Genomic DNA, 21,813 nt, shown 5'->3' on the forward strand with positions numbered 1-21,813 from the left:
AGCGAGCGGTGCGCGGTACCGGGGGGGGCTGCGCCGCAAACTCCGCGAAAGAGCCGGGAGCCGCGGCGCGGGAGCGATGTCCGCCGCCGCGCACGCTTTGTACTTCATCATCGTCATCACCATCCCTGTGTTGCTCTGGCTTTTCTCGCTGCTTTCCTCTAGTTCCCTGCATGCCGTGATGTGTAAATAACAGAAAGAAGGTATASTGTGTTCTTTGTAACTTCGGCTATAAAAAGTAACCGAATAGCGTTCTCTTTTTCTCTTCTTCTTTTTTTTTTTCTTCCGTGTGTGTGTGCATGTCTTTTGTTCTGGTAGTTTAGATTTGCATAGTTCCCCGGACTGTTTTTAGCTTAGCGGCGCAAGTCGCCGCAGTTCTCGAAAAGAGCAAGAGAAGAGGGGAGAAGCACAGAGCTGAATAAAATACTTTGTCAGGTTTAAATGTCAGGAACTGTGATGGTTGAATTTATTTGCTAGTCAATTTACCAGTGGGAAATTAAGTGAGTGAGCTTTCTTTTTGACGTTGACTAGTGTTATGAACTCCAGTGAAATAAATGTAACAGGATCTAAATGTAGCTAAGTTAAGTGTCAACCCTGCAACACAGTATTTCAGTGCAAATGAGATGATTTTTCTAGGGTGGTGGTAGTGGGGAGGAGGGAACCCTTAGGAAGTGGGTGGTAAGTTTAGAGCAAAGTGCATATACACTCTTCCTCTTTGGGATTAACTCCTTCAAACCCAGCTTGTTTTAGAAAACACTGAGTATTTCAACTTGTCCTTGTCCTCACAGTATGTAAAAGCAAAGCTGGTCTGAAGCGCGGCATGTTCGTCGTGGTGTATGTGCCGGCGTTTGAAACGCTACCATTTTATATTTTTAAATAAAAACAAGTTTGGTGGTGGCAGGAAATGTGAATCATTCTGAGTGACTAAGATCTGTTTATGAAAACGAAATGGTCGGATTTATTCTAGCTATGAGTGTTGAACTGCTAACTAAAATAAATTACTCAAGTTTCTATCTAATAAAAAGTGACTTGAGCATGCTAGCTTGCCTCTTTGCAAATAAGCTGAAATGTTAAAGTCCTTTTCGTTTGGAGCAAAGCTAGTTTTCATGCCTCGTGCTTATGGGCCCAATCCTGGACTAACTTGTGAGTGTGGCTTAACTGTACTGGGAGAAGAGTTTTTCTCTCCCAAGTAGTAGAAACTCTGCCTGGTAAGTGAATACTGCCAGATCGGGCCCCTCGTTAGTATATCTACTGTGCAAAGCTTTCAGGCGTCTTAAATGTTTTTACATCAAGTTTGAAGGCCATTCTCATTGCATCTATCTTTTTAAAGTCATGTCTAAAATACAAGTTTGTACGTGACTATCTCATTAGCGTGTGTATCTGTTTGGTTAAGAGMCGTGTCTTGTTGATTGTATATTTATTGTAAGTAGCAGCCTAGGAAATGTCTCAAAGCAGGCAAGGCTCCCCTTTTCCCGTCCCGTGGAAAATGTGCTTTCAGGGGGCTTTGAATGATCTCGTATGACTGCTTCCAAAAATTACACTGATAAGGCTGCGAGGATGAAACCCAAATCCTGCCTAAGCAGAGTAGCTGCCTCGGCCTAGAAAGTGATAGAGCTGAACTGAAAACTGATTGGGCTGACACTTTATAATCAAAGTTGATTTATTGTTCATTAGTAGTGCATTAGCCCTTTCAGGCAAGACAGTTATTTGTGTAGTGGCCTGTCAAACAAAAGCCTGCTAGCACCTGTCATTTCCAAACCAGGAGATAAGCAAGCAGATATTAAGATAGTGCAAAGAGAAATGCACTGGAATGAGGCAAAAGTTCTAGCAATTTCCCTTTAAGAAGTAGCATTTTATTTCCCCTGCTCATGCCTGGCKTCTCGGTGAGCTAGTCTGTGAGCCGGGCGTGCTCCCCCAAACCAGAGACGCGAACCGTCGGGACGAGGAGTCGCAGCCGCCGCGCTCGGCGGGCGTTTCTCGTGGTTTCAGAGCACCTCGGAGGTGAGCAGGAAGCTCAGCCAGATAAYGAATCGGCGAAAGCCGGCTACTAATACGCAAGATACGGATGGTGTTTGGTAGCCTTAATCTAATTTTGTTTGATTTTGTTTTTAGCCCAAGAGCAAAATCGAGGCAAGTCGCATGTTTGCTCCCTTCCTCCTCTTCCCAATGGACAGATGTCATGAAATGATGCTCTTACTGGCAGGGGTTAATTATATGAAAACTTGATGACATCACGGTAGAGCTGTGAGAATGTCAAAATACATCTGCTGCCATATTCAGACATATTGCTCTCGGTTCTCTCCCCCTGCATCGGCTCCCCTCCCTGCTCCGAAAGGAATGATCTCATGACATAAAACAGAAAACAACACAAGTGTCAAAAGAAAACAAAATTAGTGAACTTTTGTCTGCCACCATAGAAACGAGGATTAACTTATGTTATTCCAGAGCATGGAATGGAGACTATCTGCATGAGGATATATAGTGTATTGTCTTCTGTGAATTTTCATTTGACAGGGATTTTGGAGGCTGTGATCTTAATTAAATCTCAACTGACTCAAATAATGCATCTAAAGGCATGCAGTGTTGCGTAACCTTGCTGAGTTGGTAAACCATAAATCATCAGAAAGCTTATGATAGGAAGGGCTGCTTTGAAATTTTTTTTGTTTGCTACAGTTGGGTTGTTTTTTTTTTTGGTCTTGTTTAACATACTGTGCTGTGCTACTGTGCCCCCCACCCCCCCTTTTTTTTTAAACAGCATAATTTTTGCTTAAAAAAAAAGAGGTAAGCTCCAAGACATGCTCTGACCGGTCCCTCCAGCTGAACTAAACAGAAGTCATAAATATAATGGGTTTGGCAGGGAAGAAATGAAATACCAGCGCGGGCTTTCTGGGGATCTCTCTGCTAATAGGAAGGGGTGAAGGCGTCAGGTCGCTCTGCATCTTGATGATCCCTATACAAATTTTAAAAGTGTAACTCCCAGCACCGTGCTGAAATTTATCCTGCAGTGTAAATAGTTACCAGACAACACTGTGCAAAGCTAACGTGTCGCCCGTCGGGTGGAATAGGTCACAGCCGTGTTATTGAGCTAATGGCCAGCGGGGCCGGACGTGTGCGCGGGCTGAGCTGGTTTTCGGTGCGTATAATAAAGAAACCTGCCACGACAGTTGCGTGGAAAACGTTGAAGGATTTTTTTAGATGTTGGAAGTGATGGAGAGCAGTCAGAGCGATTTCTGGTGCCGCCTTTTAACCCGACAGTTCCTGTGCACTGATGCCGCTTGCAAATCCCAYATGTTATTTTCCAAAGACCGACCTAAACCCGTTGCCGTTTCGGTGTGCGGTGCTGGCGTTCCTTTACGTACGGGTGCGTGCCCTGGTCAGCCGGAGGGAAGGCAGGCAGGCAGGGAGGGAGGGAGGGTTCTCGCATTCCCAAGTTTAAGGAGTTGCACAGCTCTTGTGCTTCCCTGCTCTGCATTTCTTACAGTTTTTCAGAGCTGCTTTAGAAAAACCTATGCCGGGTGGATACAGAGCTTGGACTTGCTTTATGAAAACCTTTACTGGCAGCAAGATAACTTGCTGATGTTGTTTTCTCCCCTCTTTGCTAGGGAAAAGCAGTAGCAAGGGGCAGTTTTATCAGCACCTGCGAAACTAGATTGTGGGAAAGTCCTGACACCATAAGCCGAATTTGTTATTGTTTGGCGAAAGGCTTGGCTGGTTTTAAGCAGTTTGTTTGTTTTATTGAAAGCAGAACTGCATTACTGGAAACTGCTTCGCTGTAGTTCGGTTAAAATATGCTGGGCTGCTTTGTTTTTCTAAGGTGCTTACTTGTTCAGTTTTACTTTCCAGTTATAAGGAAAGGGAAAAAATGCATCATGCCCCTTCTGCAGAGCTGAGGTGGCCGTGTAGAGATTTTGGAGAGAAGCGGCAGTGGCAAATATCTCTTCCCCAGCTTTTTTTTTTTTTTTTTTCCTTCTTCTTAACCTTCCCAGCACAGTTTCCTCTGCTGGAAAGAGGATCTGTAGTTTGAACTGAAGTTGAATGCACGTTAGAAAAAAATAGGCTGAATATTGAGCAAATAAGTGGAATTGCTAATTATTCTTTGCACTAGTTTCGGACAGATTTGCCTTCCTTGCTTGGGTAAGATGCGCTGTTATTTTGGAGGGAGACACCCCCAACCTGACAACGGTTTTTAATTTTTAAGCTTTATCTTGCCCTTAAATCTGAAACATCATTGTTCAAATAACTGAGAACAAGGTAAACCAACAACATCAAAAAGGTCGGCTTCTGTGATTTCTCAAGGGCTTGTTATTTTGTACTCTCCAATTCTATTTGATGTCTTGACAAAACAAGATGACACAAGGGAGAATACATTAAATTTTGATTTTCATCTAACCTGTTACAGTCGTGGCAGCTTAATTTCTTTTACTTTTTCCCGAAGACGGCTTTTTGCACAATTACGCTAATTGCCAGGCCGCTTTACAAGCAGGTTTCTTTGCGGGTTTCCCATTTGCCTTGATTTTGCGAGGCGGTTTTTTGAGCGCGTGCTGACCTTTCACACGGCGAGCCAGCTGGTTGGAGTGTGTCTTCATTAGAAGTAAATCAGTGAATGGCAAGATTGTCAAAGAAGGCACTGATGTTTTCTCATTAGAATCTAATTTGCACCGTTGTGCTTAGCCGCGCGCTGCTCAGATGTAGGTGGCTGGGATAGGTGTGAAAAACTGCACGCTTTAAGCAAATAAAGTTTACAACTGTTACAAAGGCTGCAGTTGCACCCCGAGTGGCAATGCCGAAACGAGTGTTTAAGCCGAGCTGAAGTTGCCTTCGTGCTCTTTTTGCACTGCCTCTCCACAGCTTGCTTTGAGGAGGGGAATGTTTTTCAGCAACTTGCTGATTTTTCAGCTGGCCAGCACGGTGTCCGGCTTTGCAGATGCCCCAGGTTTGCAGAGCAGCCCGCTATGCGTTTGACTCCTGTAGGAAAAAAACAGTCGTAAAGTGAGGAGGGGGCTGCTCATCCCCTGGGAACGTGTCTGGGGGGGCTGCAGGGGTTTTTTTTTTTTAAGTCTGACATGGAAAAAAAGTCCCTCTGTGTAACACCTCTTCTTTTTGTTCACATAAAATTCTAGGCATATTAAATGTTGCTGATTCAATCACAGTCTTTTATTATTTAATTAAGCTCCCCTTAATGTATTAATGAATTAATACACAAATGTAGGGAGTCTGACATGATGATCATTCTCAGTATATTAAAGATGTTTGGGAGAGAGAAGGTTTCAAGGGGTTTTCAAGGGCGTCAGGGGCATTTTGGATGTTTCCAGACAGTGCTGCTTTTGGTTTGTTTGAGGGTTTTTTGGCAGAATATGTTGCTCTAACGTTTCCTTTCCGAAACTCCAGAAGAAATACTGATTTTTTTTTTTMYTTTTTTTTTTTTTAGCTGAATCATTATAAAATATCACCGCTGTTGAGAATCATGTACAGCAGGTTATAATTTTTCCTTTCGTGTTGGTGGAGCGGGAAACAAAAATGATAACTTTTTAAAATGTAAAAAATGATGATGATAATCTTGAAGCTGCAATCTCACGCTGCTTATTAAATGAGTATTTGGTTGCGTGCGTTCCGTTTTAGTCTGTATTTGACAAATGTTAGATGTAGAAAGGATTTAATTTATGTAAACTTTATATTTTTATGCAAATTAAATGGGTATTTATTATAGCTGAAACAATTATCCTGGCACTTAGTGAGAAACCTGGTATGCATGAGAAGTGGTCGATAAGATCAGATGTTTCATTCTGTAAACAAATATGAAAATATTCCAGTTTTTCCTGAGCTAGAAAAGAATAGCGAAGGCAGCAGGCATCCTGACATACCCAGGAATGTCAGAATCGCCTCCGTTACTGGGATCCCCAGGTCAAAGGCAGATCTTTCCTGCTGATAAAATGCAATGCACAGAATTATAACAATAAAATGCTAATTTAATTTTAAAGAGGGTTTTTTCCCCTCTCTTTTAGTGGGGAGCTGTATTGTTAGGGAGAGAACAGTTATGCTAATGACTGACTACTTAGCTGATTTTACATTAATATAATAAACATTACCTGTCTTAATGTGTTGTGCAATATTATGGCAAAATAACTAAGTCTAAAAGTGAGATTCCATTTTGCATAATGAAACAGGATTACGGTTTCCACATGAATAATTCTTACGGTGGCTTTTTTTTGTTGTTGTTTTGAGGAGTGAGATGTTATGTCAGAAACGCTTGACTCCTGGGAAGGGTGCAGGTCCCCTCGGCGGTACTTTTTGTTTTGCGGGGGTCTGYGATGGTTTGTGGCATTGCGCTTTCTGTTCGCCACGACGTCAGGGGTTTATCTTGCCTGGTGGCATGAGCGAAGCTATTTTGCATTGTTTTGGTTGAGATTTTCTACATTTCGGTTGTTTTGCCCACGACGGCATTCTAATGAGACAGCTCAAATCAATAGTTTGGGTTTTTTTGCCTAGCCGTATCTATTTTTCATGTAGCCCAATATTTTTAACTGTTCCTCAGCCACTTGTTCTTCCTGCGTTCAGTTGTGCTTTGCTCCGTTTAACTTTTCTCACAAAACCTTTAAGTGAAGAATAATAATAATTATTTTTTTTTTTTTAGAAATCCAAAGTACCTGAGTATGAGAAGTTAGCTGAAATCAAGTTTGAGCTTACGACAGAAAAGGATTTTCTGGCAGAGCTGTGCTTTATGGATTCAGGCAATCCTTCCCGTGTGCCGTGCCTGCCTGCTAGCAGCTGACAGGACTGTAACCGTAGCCAGCGGTGAGGGCACAGCGTGTGAAAATAGCATCCTTTCCCCCCCACACGCACACCCTTCATACAAGATTATTTGCAGTTATTTAGCTAGTGTTTCATTGTGTTAATATCAGCGAAAAGGGGGGAATGCAGCTGCTTGGCGAGGTCTAAATCACGCTCGTCCCCACGCCCCGCGTCCGGATTGCACGCAAGAGCGACAAACGCATCCGGGCCGCGGCCGCCCTGGGAAGCGCCAGGTGAACTCGGCGCGAGCGGCCGAAGCTCCCCGTGGCCGGCGGCCCCGACGCGCGGCGGGCTCCCGCGGCGGGCAGGGAGGGCGCCCGCGGAGCGGCGGCAGCTTGCGGGGCGTCCGGGCGAAGGGCGGGCGGGAAGGAGCCTGCCGGAGGTGGAGAGCGCCCGAAAACAGTTGCGAGTATTAAGGACGTTCTTTTGCCGTTGAGGGTATTAGCATGTCGGCAGGTCTCTACTAGCACGGATGCGAAAGGCAGATTGCAGCTGTATTTTTACCTTTGCTGCCAGGTTTACGTGCAGCTGGGTATCTACCACACCCTATTGTTATCAGTCAACAATACCAGAAGAGGTTCATTAATCATGTCAATAACAACAATCATGTTTCAGGTGGAAAATGGAAATAAACAACTTAAAAAAAGAAAAGAAAAGATTGATTTCTGTTCTGCATGCTCGGTTAGCATTCTTTAAATATATCTGCCAGTACTTTAATTTGAACTTCAACTCCCTGAAGGCAGTAAGACAGAATTATTTTAGTCCTTCATAAACTGCCTTCTGTGATTCATTGTTAACTCATAAAACACACTCATTTTCGTGTACTTAAACAGTTAAGCCATTTTTAAAGTTGGTTTGTAATTTTTTTTGGCAACACATTCAAGTTGACATCTGAGAGATAGAAATCTAAAATTAATTTATAGCCCTCAGTTTAGGTTTCAGTTACTATCAGGCAAAATATCAGAAATAAATATTTTTTACCTAACGTAATGTAAAGTATATTGCACAGTATCTAAAATAAAGTTTAGTTTTGACTGAATACACTCAAAAAGGGACCCATAAATATTAGAGAGCTGTAGTTAAGAACTTACATGACTGTTTTAAATACTATTGATTTAAACCACTGGCTAGATTTTATGAATCAAAGTGTAATTTCCAAGCTTTGGCTATATTTCTCAACGCTAAAGCACTCTCTCTTGTGTGCCTTTAGCAGCTTTCCAGACATTCAACACGGGATTAAATGATAGTAGTTACAATGATCAATAGGTTAAGACCGGTACAATCACTCTTACCGCTAATGACCTCGGTAGTAATGGGTAATAAAGTGTGGGCTATAATAGCCTATTGCTGGTGCTGCATGCCCTTTGATTCCCAGTATTACTAGGGACTAGCTACATGAAAAAGTTGGACGTTGGGAGTTAAGAGAGTGGATATATAGGCCATAATTCTTAACTATTTGAAGTCCTTGAGCAGGACGTGTGCGCACGCCTGTTCGGTGCGCGTGCATGTGCGCGGGTGATTTTTCACGCGGTAGTTTTTGGTTCACCTGGATTTGTTTGTAAAAGGCTTCCGTAAGTTATTCTCATGGCAGGCTGAAGCACAAACTTTGGGTAAATCTAGGCATTACTGTATTTATAAATTGAAGGCGAGGCCTTCGTTGGAGACACAGATGTGGTGTGAGAATGTGGTTTCAGATGGTGAAAGTAAGTTGAACAGATCAACGCGATCCTGTTCTCCTAAGCCTGGCTTTTGTATATATGTATGTGTATATATTTTTTTTCTTACTGGTTAAGTGCTTCTGTTTTAGCCAAGAGCACGCAGCTAGGAGATCCTTCACCGGAAGGTACATGGCCAGTTTTCAAAGGCAGGGCCAAACCCCTAGATTTAGCCCGAGATAAAAGCGCGAGGGAGCCGTGGAAGCGGAGGGGAGTTGCCTGCGCGTAGCCGGCGGCGGAACGTGGCCCTTCTCCGCATTAATCACCAGCGTGTAGGGTTTGCAGCACCCCACCCTATTCCTGTCTGCATCCCCGGCTGCCGTCATAAATCTGACTGAGTGTTTGTGTTGTATATCATCCAAGAATGGCACAGAAACATACTTAAACATGCTTCCTTTTCTGTTTGCTCAGTCCAACTTCAATGAGAGGTAGTACAAACCCGAGGGTAAAGCAGACTTCTCTGGGGATGGGAATAACGAAGGTGAGTCAGGCTTAAGGGCGAAGAGAGTGATTGCAGTATTTAATTAAATAATTGTCCGCTCCCCAAAAGTTTTCCAAAAGACTTTGGATTAAGATATTCCGAATTAATGGGATTACCCATCCTGACGACTCAGTGTCCTCGGAGCGTGTCCCGCTTGACAAGGCAGCAGTGCGTCGCGGGGGCTGGTTGGCATTTTCCCTGCAGAAACGCCCAAAACCTGCCGGCCCGGCCCCAGCCGGGGCAGCGGGAGAGCGGCCCTCGGCTTCGSTGGGGCTGGAGCTTGACCCATGATTAAATCTCGGTTTTGCTGGGCTTCGCACCTGACGGCCCAGCTGTGGACCACCTTAGACAGGTGGCAAGGCGCTGTGGGGCTAAGGTMTCACAGAGGACCTCGCAGCGCTTGCATTAACGGGATGGCAGAAGTGCGCAACTGTTAGGCTGCTTTTTTTTCCCCCCAAACAAATGTTTTCAAAGCAGTATCTGGCCCTGGCACACAACATGTACACAACAACATGGGAAGATGTGCAGTGTACATGAATCTGACCTTCAGGAACCATTTTTAGTTCATCAAAATTAGTGATGCTGAGAAATCAGGACATCAGTGCATAATGACTGTGAAATTAGGAATGAGAGCTTGCTATGCAAATGACAGGACAAATCATGTGAAAAAGTCAAGATAAACTGCATATTAAGACATTATGTTACATAAAATTAATACTGCATTTCTCACTTGCTTACTACTACACTGGAAGATTTTTTTTTTAAACTCTTTTATCTTCTGATCAGCTATTGTCTGCTGATTTTTTAAAAAGTGGTGCACAGAAAAAGTGCTAAACATATTATTACCTTTTATTGTAATACATGAGATGACAGGAGATCCTTTTTAGCAAAGTATATCCTTTACTGCTTTTAGTTTTGTGCTGTCACATATTTGATTTGAAACTATAGAAAAGTAAGGTGCTTAAATATTACTGTTAAAACTCATACGGGTTTTGTCTTTTCCTCTATTGTTTTTTTCTTCCTTTTCTTTTCCTTTTTTGGGGTGGAGGGTAGAGGGGTGGGTTTCTAGAGAAATAGTCTTCTTGCATTACTAGGACTGACAAAATGGTTCTCATGTAGTCTGCAAATTAAACACAAGTGCAGTGATTATTTTGAATAGCTAAATTACATTCTAGAAAGCTTGCAGAATTCATAGCATTGTCATTAGGTATCCGCTTGAATACAATTTGTGTAACCTTGGCCAAGACAGCCTGTCATTTTAATGTCAGTGTTTTATCTGAACAAGACATCATCCTTTCAGATACAGTGTACAGGTTCCTTGCAAAGATGCCCGTGCAGAAACGTGTTAACAGTTGCAAATATGAAATGCTATCAAGTTCATCACTGTAGCTGTTTGTCACTGAAATGTCATGGAAAGCGGCTTTTAATGGTATCTCACATAATATGAAAGAATTGAAGACATCTGTATGCTGGGTGAATATGGAGCGGTAAAGACATCGTAGTAGGGCCTTTCTGTTAAAATTGCTTAGGAGTATAGCGCTGTTATTCACATCGCTGAGCCTTCCTTCAATTTGCTTAAAAACCTGTCGTGATAGGGTCTAAGTCTCATCAGCACGGGACACGCGGTTRTGGGGATTTTGTACGGCGGGGAGGGAAAGGACCGAATTGGCACTTACTGGTGAAAACAGCTGCATCTGAGCAGGTTTTACTGTGTTGCTTTCTTTGAAGTATTCCCGCCGCAGCAATGTTGGGCAGAAAGCCCCTCGCTGCGGTGGGCTCCGAGGAGCCCGTCGCCTCGGGCCTTTCCTGACCTGCCCTCTGCTCTCTGCCCGCGCTCCAGGTTCCCGTGTCGGTGGCTATGATGACACCTCAAGTGATCACTCCCCAGCAAATGCAGCAGATCCTCCAGCAACAAGTGCTAACGCCCCAGCAACTCCAAGTCCTGCTCCAGCAGCAGCAGGCACTCATGCTTCAACAGGTAATTCTTTCCTCGACGGCCGCTGCGACGGCTCCCGGGGTCCCTGCCCGCGTCGTCGTGCGCGGGAAGGCGCTGGCTGCTCTCCTCTTCYCAAAGCCAAAAATAGCCTCTGGAAGCAAACGCAGGGAGCGGCGCGGGGAGCGTTTCCAAGAGCGGCTAAATAATAAAGACGCGTGTTGGAGTGTCGGGACTTCAGCAGATGTGCCCGTTGCTTTTGCTTTTGCATGCCCCAGAAAGCGCAACGTGCCACGATTAATTGGCATTAAAGAAAGTAGTGGAGGGGTACTTTACATTTTTAGACCTTGTTGCCTCCGTCTGGGACTGTAAAGGGCTATTGAAACGGCGGCAATAAAAGCTGAGGAGGTTTGCCAGCCCTGCTCCGTTTAATTTCAGCCAACGTACGCTCCGCAGCGTGTCGGTCTTCCTCAGCGCCCCGTTCCAACGCCGGGTCCTCTTTTCAGCTACAAGTTGCTACCGACAAAATACGTTTATCTTAGCGTGCGGCATAACACGGCTTCATTAATTCCAGGCTGATGTGAACGTCCGCTGTAAACTGACCTTGGGTACGCTTCCCGTGCCGCCGCGCTCCCTCCCTCGCCGGCCGGCCGGCCGGATGCCGGGACGGCATACGTCTGGGGAGCAGGGAGGAGGAGAGTATCTCCCAGGATGTCTATGCATGTATTGAACAACACTTAATACAGCCAAACCCTATCATTTAGAAAGCATGTATGTATCACAACAGAGATGCGCCAGGCTCTCAGCAAGGGCATTTTGGCTTTGTTGTTACAATCAAAGGTCATTCCGTGCCTTATTTTAATTAGTTTGTGTAGAAAATGGTATGTTTTTCATCAGTTCATTTTGGAGATTACTTTTCAAACGATAATGCCAAGAATAGTCAGTGTGCACTGAATTTATTGTCGAGTTTCAAACTAAAGGTCAGACCATTACAGATAAAAGGATGCTATTTTTCAAATCACAGTTTGTGTATTACACCAAAAGGGACGCTGAATTGGCTCTCCACTTTGTTACTTACCATCTCTCCTTTTCTTTGTAGCAGCAGCTTCAAGAGTTTTATAAGAAACAACAGGAACAGTTGCAGCTTCAACTTTTACAGCAACAACATGCTGGAAAACAGCCTAAAGAGGTACAGACAATACCCATTTTACTTTCAAACCACAGATCCCAGAGGACTGTCTCGTAGCTATTAAACTGTCATTCATCTTATAAATGATTGCACAACTGCACTGACTCTATCAGGTCTCAGCTTTCAGATTTAGAGTTATTGTCCTGTTTTTGCCTTTACTTTCCTGTGCTTTCCATTTGCTTGCTGCCACATATTTTACAGCGGGGGACCATGCCTTGATGTTCGGTACGAGCGTTGGAACAAGCATCTAGACTTGTATCCTGGGAGAGTGTTTTCGAAAGTTATGGTATAAAGGGGAGGAGGGAAGGAAGCAGGTCCAGGTACGGTGCTGTGCTCCCTAAATAGGTGAAATTCCAAGCGGTTTTGAGTTCAGACTCGCCGTTTCCAGCCGGCGAGGCTCTGATGGCACGCTCCTCGCAGCGCTGGCTTAGCAGAAGGACTGCGCTGAAGCAACATCTGTTGTGACGCCGGCAAGCGTGCCGCGTTGCATGGGCTCTGGAGACGTGGCGCCGGCGTGGCTGCACCCATGGGTGCAATGGGCCAGGCCAGGGGTGGTTTCTGCCTCTGCTTCGAATACACTCGTCCAAGTACCTGCCACGTTCCGACTTTGTTGATTTTGGTGCGCTTAAACTTAATTTTACTGTAATTCCGTTCATGTCTAAGGCACCAAGGCCACCCTAGTAGCGACAAGAAGTGATGGTTGAAGACTTCAACGTTAGCCTGGCGGCAGCGCTGGCTTCRTAGGTCCTAGAAAGGCGCCTCTCGGCACGAGGTGCTGCGCGGTGCCCTGGGATAGCTCTAGCGGCTGCGCCTCACTTCGTCGTCGTGGTGCTCGAAGTGCACCTAAATACAGCCCGGCCAGTTTCTCACCCCCGAAATTTTGGCAAATGGTGCCACCTGTGCCAAGTTTCAACCCCGAATGATTTTTTTTCCAGCTGAGTTATAAACCCCTGAAAATAGGGGTTTATAATGGAAACGCTGACACAACCTTAACCATAGCGCGCTTACGGGCRCCACTATAATAAAAAGGGAACAGATTAAAAAGTGTCTAAAATGTAAATCTAAAGGACTAACAGTAATTAAAATGGAAATGGCACAGGGAGGGAAGGCATGTAATTGTGAGATATCACTGTGCAGAATGCTCTCAGCTTTGTTTTGCTGGCTGTTTTTCTAATTCAGTAGGGCTTACTCATCAGTGGCAGTTCAATGCGCGTTAATGACTCTGGGATGCAGGCATCACTCTGGACAAAGAAATGATTATTGTGCGGTCAAAAGAAGTTCAAAGACAAGAAGGGAATTTCAGTTTTTTCCTTAGAGATCCACATTCAAGAGCATATAAATTAAGCCAAATGTTAAAAACCACAGTCTGAAAGCTGACTTCAAAGTCACAACTCTCTAATTAATGAACTGCGAGCTTCAGTTTGGACAAGTCGTGGTTTGATGCGCCCATAAATCAACATGACAGGTCTGTTTCACAGTCTCAGACAGCGCTTGTCATTGAGTCACATCAGATGTAAACACAGCAGAAAAAAGAGGGAATATGAAGGAGGTGCAATTGATCAACAGAATTGGTAAAAACCCACTTTTGAAACGCATTATGCATGATCACAGGAAATGGCGATAGCCTCAAGAGGCTTTCTCCTTCTGCTGTTGCTTTTTTGAATCAGATTTCTAACAGCCTTCAAAAGGGAGAATAAGAATTATGGAGCTTCTCCCCTGTGGCTGGCAGGCAATAACCCCCTGTTGTTATTTTGTGCTTCTTTCTTTTCAAAGGCGTCAAAATTTAGTTTTTTAAAGATCTTTAACTCTATATTTGAAGACAAACAATRAAGGGCTGCCACTGTCATTCTTATCAGTTACCAGGGATTGTATTTTTTCTTTCTGTTGCCACTTCTTATTAACCTCTTATTTGGTCTATTAGACATAGTTTTGAATGCAAGCCTGCATGCTGGGAGAACATGAAAGTTCAGATGAGCTCAGAGGGCAGATAAAGAAATGTGAAGGGGAAAGTTACACAGCAGAATGAACGATAAAAGTTAACTCTCCTAAATTGCTGTTGTCAGACAGGAGAGCATCTCAGACACAAAGATGATGGCTGGGCGCTTAAAGAGAAAAATACTTTGTGCTCAAAAGGACGAGAAGGGGAGTCGGACAATGCGGTGGCATTTCAATATCCAACGCGMTGATTTACCGTGGTCACACTTCTGATATTACCCTCCCGAAAGTAGCAATAAGAAAGGACTCCTTCCCGCTTTAAGACGAACATTTTAACACGATCGCTGTTAAGAGAACAAGCGGCGCGAGGCCCTTCGGCTTTTACTAGGGGTTTTTTTTTGAGGGGGGGCTGACGGTTTTAGTAGGGGCCGGTTTCGCCAAGGTTTCTCAGCCCCCTCCTCCGGAGGCACGGAGGTTATTCGTGCTAGATTAGCATGCCATCGGTGGTGCGTTTTGCTTTGTTTTTTGATTTCTCCCCCTCTTGCAGGAAAAACGACGGCAGGGTCACGCGCGGCGGGCGCTTGCTCCGCGATCCGGCCGCGATCCCGGCGAGGTCCGAGCGTGCCCGTGGGCACCCGGAGCAAGCGCCTGGGCTCCCTGCAGCCCCGCGGCCGCCGTCTGCCATCGCGTTAAGGAAGAAAAACGCGGCAAAACTGCCCGGCCCGGCGGCTGAACGGGGCCTGCCCGCCAGCCGGGGTGACGCGCCCTGCCTCTCGCGCCGTTTTCCCTAGGGTTTTTATTAGGGAGACGACGGCGCGCCGGGGTCGGCGGAGCCGCGGCGGCATCGGCGGCGCCTGGCCCCCCGTGTCCGCCCAGCGCCCTCTCCCCGGGCCGAGGAGGCCCGGATTAGTTTTGTTTAAAAGCAGCAGCAGAATCCCACTTTGTGCATTCGGGTTGCCCGAAGTGGATTGTTTTTTGGGGAAGAAAGAAAAAAAGAAAAAGAAAAAAAAATAATAAAAAAAAGAAGGCCGTTTGTGCTCCAGCAGTTATGACAGTTTATGTTAGGCAGTAGGGAGTAACCTAAGAAAGGAAAACAGACCTTTGACAGAAGCTTTAGGGAGGGGATCAAAAATGCAAGTTTTATCAGGATATTTCAGCATTTTAACGCTGACTACTGACCTGACAACAGGACTGCACGGAGACCTTTTTTGTATGCATTCAATTGTGAGAAGTAAACAAACGGACTTGTATCCTGTGTTTGGTAACTGGGTGGGGAGCGCAGTTTGGCAACGGGTGTTGCTTTTAAATTCTTTCTTGGACAATGGGCCTTGTATACTTTTATATCCTGGCTTTTCAAAGTAGAGCGTGTTCGGGAGCTTTTCTTAGGCTCGCCGAGAAGACAACCGAGCGGGCATCAGTCCATTGATATTAAGTTTTTTGTTTTGTTTTTTTTAATGCTAACTTTACATTCGGATGGCAAGCAGGTAAAGCAGGCATTACTATAACTAGATTTTTTTAACCTAATACCATATATATATATATATATACACACACATATATATGTAAAATTTTTAGACAATTAATATCTGCAGAGGCAAACATTAACTCTTACTACGCTTGTCACTGCGGTTTGCATTCATCGGGTGCTGTCGGAAACGGCTGTAACAACTGGATCTGCCCGAGCAAGCTGTTGTAAAGAAATGAAAACTCTTGGAGTTTCACTGCATCCAAATGCTTATTTGTTTAACTATCTCCGTGATGTTATGGATTTTCTTTAAGACGAAGATAAATTAATTTTCCTGTTGGTACAATAATAGGGACGCAGTTGGTTGCAGTATTAAGATTGATGGGGCTTGGCAGTATGAAAACAACTGGTTAAGGATTTTAATAAAAGTCGTTTCCATTGCCCTTAGCTTTCCCCAATAGGCTTTTTTTTTTTTTTTTTTTTTAATCATGATATCTTCTCTTTCCATCTGTGGAGGTTAAAGAACTCAGCAAGGGTATGCTCGCTTTGTAACCATTTAGCAGCAGGAATCTGTCTGTTCTTTTTGTTTTTTTTTTTTTTTTTAATCATGATTATGTGAAGTTCAGCCTGACAGGGCCTATTCTTTCCCGCTTGCTCCTCTGTCTCTGCCGTGATCCGAGCTGCACGCTCGCTACCCGAATGGGGTGAATCAAATCCGGGCGGTTTTTCAGCGCCTCTGTCCAAGGCGGGGGCCCAAATCCTTGGCTGCAATAAGTCAGTCTCGCTCCAGTAACTTTGGTGGGTTTTTACTGCTTTCCACCAGCGAGAGAATCAGGCGTGTGATCTTCTGCAACGCTATCAAGGAAGGGAAACAGAAAGCTTGCAGTCTGTGATTTATTTGTGAAAGCATATATCGGTGTAGTTTGGGAAGAGTTAATTTTCTTTCCATAATTGTTAGCCATAATGTGTATAAGACCTCCACCTTGATATGATTCCTAGCAGATTAGGGATATTAGATAATTTCCTTCTATTTATTGTACTACTGCACTGTATTATCTTTCTATCACTCAGATAATTACTAAGGAAATCTACATTAATTTTTTTTGGCTAGCACAAGGAACTGCTAAACACTGGCATGATGTATTGATGTTTTACACAACAAAAGTTTTCCTCCTGTCATTGTACAATAAATAAAAAGATATTTATCAAAATGCAAAGCCTTTCATGGGTTTTAAAGAACAAAGCAAATAAAATACAAGATGAGCATGGAAGCAAAACCTAGAGGCTTCTTTAACTGAGCAAAATTAAGGACTCTGAAGCCTGGAGTACGGTACGTATTAAACACTCACATTCAAGTAAGATGTTGTTTGCTAAATTATGAATGTGTGTAATTAAAATCTAGTGGCTGTTTCTATGAAAGATTTACAATGTTATTTCATCGTTTGTCATGCCTAATTAACAATATTAGATGAAGTTTTTCTTCTTCAAAGGTCTGATTTTTTCTCATTTATTTATGTCAGAAGTGATAAACAGAGTAGTTAAAAGCTTCTCCGGGTACGGTAGTGAGAGAAGCAACATGTTCCTTTACACCTCAGAGGTTCAAGGTTCGCATCCCCGTGGAGTAAAGCAGCTCAGTCTTCTTTATAGTGAGAATAATTAAAAATTTCAAAGTGCAGGAGTAGCAGCCTTAAATACAGCACAGAATAATTCCGAACATAACAGAAAATATTGTTGCTTGATGGATGAATAGGAGAGAGTGAGTATAAAATACTATAAATTAAGCCAGTCATACCRCCTTAATAGTTGAGACAGTCCTTGCATGAGCAAAGCAAGCACGGTACAGGATTATTTTTCATTACCTCAAAGTGTAACATGGTTGYGTGGTGTGATTCTCGTATTACACATGTTCGCTAACTCGAAGAATTACCCCCGACTTCAACGGCCACCAGCAGAGCTTGCTTTACCCACCACCGAAACGCGGCCACTTCTGGGGGGAAGCACGACCACGTGCACCATGATAACGCAGTAGCGGAGACCAAGAACTGCTCCATAAATGTTTAATTGGAATTGCAGGAGGGATTTAGGTAGGATGAATGTAATTACCAGAGGTGGAAATCGACTGCAGCCCGTGGTTAGCGCCGGTACCCCAAGGTGCCTTGGGGTCTTTGGTACCACGTGGCCGGGACCTTTGCTCACTGTGCTTTCTTTATACTGGGTGACGCCCATCCTAAGTTTGAAGCGTGTTGAGACAAGGAGCCCTTTAAATCCCCAGTTAATGCTTTGCTCCGTATTGACAAATGTGCATTATTTTTTCGTTGCTCTTCTTTTGTTTTCCAGCCCCAGCAGCAGCAGGTGGCTACGCAGCAGTTGGCCTTTCAGCAGCAGCTCCTGCAGATGCAGCAGTTGCAGCAGCAGCACCTCCTGTCTTTGCAGCGTCAAGGTCTGCTAACGATCCAGCCCGGCCAGCCCACTCTGCCGCTGCAGCCCCTTGCGCAAGGTACGTGAAGGGTCTGGGGGCGCCGGGGCAGGCAGCACCCGCGGCACGGTGGACGTTAAAGAGAGGTCTCCGAGAAGGSCAGCCCTGAAATCGTGGACCGCTGTAGCTAGCGGGAGGCAGGCGGTTTGGAGTTTGGGTTCAATTTGCACAGGTACATCCAGTCTGCTGGGCACGAAGCTGCTGGTGCTATTAATCCAGGCTTGAAACTCTTCACGGGAGGCTTCTTAATAGATTTTTGGTGCTGGGTTCATGGTTAAGGATAGCGTGAGAGCAGCTTTTCCTTTCCTTTTTTTTTAATGTGTTTTTTTGGCCCTTTCTAGTTCCATCCTTGGCAAGAAGTCAAGTGAGGAAGAACTCTGATCCGCTGCYGCACTGTAGAAATTTGATTGCCCTTTCCTGCAGCTGAAAGGGAAAGGTGGCGATGTCTCTTCTCCATGCCTGTTTACGAGTCCTTCATTTCACTGCCTATATATATTATCGCTCCATTCTTCCCTCCACACTGAGGCAAATTGGGATTAACTCCATTTAATTTTAATGGAGTTGAACACGAACAGTGTTGAGCATTAGGTCTTCCTACATCTTTCTTCAGTCTTGCATTCGGCAAGGAGTTGCTGCTTGCTATATCACAATACTTCTGGCAATGATTACAGCCTAGTTTTTTTTCTTTTTATTGCAATACTTTTGACAGTGATTACAAAGTAGGTTTTTTTTTTATTGTCTCTCCTCCCTTTTTTTTTTTTTTCCCCTCCCACACACTGGGTTTATCTGCAAGCCTTGGGACATTTTACCAGACTTGCCTGAGCTCTGGCTGTTCTGTCAAGGCAGATTGTTCAAAGTTGGCATGGCTCAGGGACAACCAGGTCTGTTAAACTATAATGCTGATATTTCCGAATAATCTTGCCCTTTCCTTCCATTCCCCCCATGATAAATTTAAACACCCACCTCAACAACTTGAGTCAGCTCAGCTGAGTGTTTTGGGTTCTTCAGAGCCTCCTTAGGGCTGYGACTGGTTGCTAAACCATATAATGAATTTACATTCAGCTCTGTTCACTTAAGTGGAGGGGGAGGTTGCTTCCCTTCTTCCCCCTCCTCCTTGTTTGTGTGTATATTGCTGCAAAAAGGAGGATGAGGTGGCCACTGAATATTAACTTATATGGATAAAGAGAGACAAAACTGGGGACTGGAATCTCCTTTAGAGCCATTTGGCTGCCATGGTGTGTTCAGGCTCATTTATCGTTTTTGCTAGACCTGCAAAGGTGTTTGAGTGCCAAACTCCTGCCCTTGGGGGCTGAACTTTGGGGGAGTCTGGCACTCGACTCCGCTAGTCCCGGCTTAGCTCCCAGCACCGGGGCGCTGGGCGCYGGATTTGTGCCGCTCGCGAGGAGCAGCTGTGCCCGCTCGCCACTCGCCGTCGGCACGGCGCRTCATAGGGAGGAGGCACGAAACGAGCCTGGGGAGAAAAGGCACGTAGGCTAACGCCGTTTGTGCTGGCAAAGCGTTGCAAGGTGCTAATGGCGCCTCGGATGCGTTGCCGCAAACGTGGCGAGCCGTTCCTTCCGCGCCCGCTGCGCGCGAGCCCCAACCTTTCGGATTTTTCCCACAGCTCCTGTACGATTAAGTTTGCTCAGTAAGGTTCATTGTAGAGTACATCAGTTAAGCTGTCCAAAGGAGGGCAATTGGGCAGTGACAAGACACGCTCATGTGTAATGTGAAAGAAATGAATGTGGTGATGCATGAAGTGTAATCTGCGCGGTAACACGTCGGAGACACCGGTAGGTAATTCAGCAGTCGCGGCAGTGATTGATATGGTTAGCGGGACGGTGCAACTATTAGTCCTTGCGACGTGTGGAAGCAGCGCGTGTAAAAACTAAGGGGTGCCGGCTTGCACGCCGGAGACGACGCACACCGAAACCGAAGCGCTTCGAGGGGCCGGTCCTTGCCGGGAAGCGGGCTGCAAGCGCTGCCACCGTCAGCCGCGCGACGGGGGCTCGGGGACGGGAGGGAAGAGTAACTGGAGAATTGGGGCGGGTTGCAACGCAGCACCATTTTTTTCTATCAGAGAGACGATGGCTTAAAACTGATGTCATTATGAGGTTTAAATCAACTTTCTGCTTGCTTGAACATGGTCACCTGGGTATGGAGGTACAAGGACACAAAGAGGTTGAGCAACTCGGTTGTCTCTGAGCCGGCAGTACCTGGGGTTGGGAAATTGAGTTCCGTGAGCAGTAATCTGTCACCTGTCCCCACAACATACATTTTTTAAACCTCTGCCTACATTTTCTTTCATAATGAAGGGGACTAGTTGTCCTGAAAAATGCAATGAAGAGCCAGGCTATAGTTTAAAATAATTGGTAATGGACACTTCTTATTTAAAAAATATATATATATATATCATCCCCTTTTGTTTTCAGAACAGTTTGCAAGACTTAGACAAATACTGTAAACGTGTATGTAAAAAAATCCAGCCCTCTAGTAAATGTAGCTATGAATTCAGTTAAAAGCATTTTGCTTTTTATTCTTAAGTATCTGTAATAGTAATAAATGTTTCCAAGGAGAAAATGCCACTTCTTAAGTGATTTTTTTGTTATGGTTTTAGAACTAATACATTGTTTAGAGCCGTATTTTAGTTTCAATGATTGCCTATTGTCTTACACAAAATAGAACATCCTTTAATGTTATATTTGTGTAATCTCTGCTGTTTTGTGTTTAGACACATCTATAATCTAGATTTTACATCTGAACACAGTAGCAATTTAAAAATAAACCACATTTCAGCAGTGTTCTGAGCTGCCAGAGCTAGTTCTTTAGTATCTCTAAAATGAAACTGCAAATCACACTTCAGATCACTAGTGAGTGAAAATAATAGGACTGAGGCATCTAGTTGCCTGATTGCTCTCGTAGATTAGGCAGTTACAGGTCTAAATCCCGTTATTTGCACTTAGGAAGTTGCAGCACAAGCAGTAGTGATCACGGATAATTGCACTGCAGTTCTGGGAATCTGACTTAAAATTTAGCTCTCACTATTAAAATCAAACTGTTAAACAGTAAATTACATAATTTATTGCGAGTGTTCCTGGATCTATTTGACTTGCTTTTACCATTTGTTCTATTATTTTATTTAACCGTTTTGCCTGATGAGTAATGAGCATACCTTTCAACTGCCAGTCTGGTTACGAATTCTCTGCAGAATTATTTTAAATGAGCTGAATTTGGGGAAGGAGGAGAGTTTTTATTATTTTTTTTTAAATCTTTTTTAATCAAGTGATGTCAGTGATGTGGTCATTTTTTAATGTCTGGTTGGGTGCGGGCGTGTTTGTGTGTGTGACATCGCAGTTAACTCTAATGACATCCAACCTGAAATCCTTCTCATCTCCGGCATTTTTTTCCACAAGTTTGATGCTTTTTATTTCTCTTTCAATATATGGCATAGTTCTCACTGCTGCTAATGTGAGTTACACTTGTATATTAAGTTGGAAGAAGCCTCTTCTCTTTTAGAGGTTCTATAGAGAGCTATACATATATGTGTGTATTTTGCTAGCTGTAACACTTGCAGGCTTTATCTTTGGCTAAAGCACTGGTAAATCCAAAAACGCCTGGGAGGGGAGTGAAGGGGAGGAGGAATAAGRGGGACAAGGAAAGGAGACTGGGTGCTAACAGTTCTCCCATTAAAAAAATCCACTTGTCTAGAAATACAGATAGGGGGTGGTGGCAAAAAAAAAAAAAAAAAAAGGTGCTAACAGTTCTCCCATTAAAAAAATCCACTTGTCTAGAAATACAGATAGGGGGTGGTGGCAAAAAAAAAAAAAAAAAAA

The 21,813-nt window shown here is 44.3% G+C and overlaps 1 protein-coding gene across 17 annotated transcripts in view; it reads left to right on the top strand.

Annotated features, from left to right (window-relative positions):
• The window catches only part of FOXP1 (forkhead box P1), a 381,192-nt gene that overhangs the window by 298,735 nt on the left and 60,644 nt on the right, over window positions 1-21,813 (top strand). For 13 of the 17 annotated variants that reach the window (XM_026074865.1, XM_026074877.1, XM_026074878.1 and 10 more), the window contains 3 exons: window positions 10,823-10,960; window positions 12,015-12,104; window positions 17,842-18,001. In XM_026074865.1, coding sequence (XP_025930650.1) covers window positions 10,823-10,960; window positions 12,015-12,104; window positions 17,842-18,001 — 388 coding nt within the window. Of the gene's footprint in view, window positions 1-64; window positions 201-10,822; window positions 10,961-12,014; window positions 12,105-17,841; window positions 18,002-21,813 lie in introns of those variants that run through there. The other 4 variants (XM_026074881.1, XM_026074883.1, XM_026074876.1 and 1 more) reach the window with 2 other exon arrangements.

Source organism: Apteryx rowi, unplaced genomic scaffold, assembly GCF_003343035.1.
Source record: "Apteryx rowi isolate R43461 unplaced genomic scaffold, aptRow1 scaffold_4, whole genome shotgun sequence".
In the NCBI taxonomy this organism is placed as follows: domain Eukaryota; kingdom Metazoa; phylum Chordata; class Aves; order Apterygiformes; family Apterygidae; genus Apteryx; species Apteryx rowi.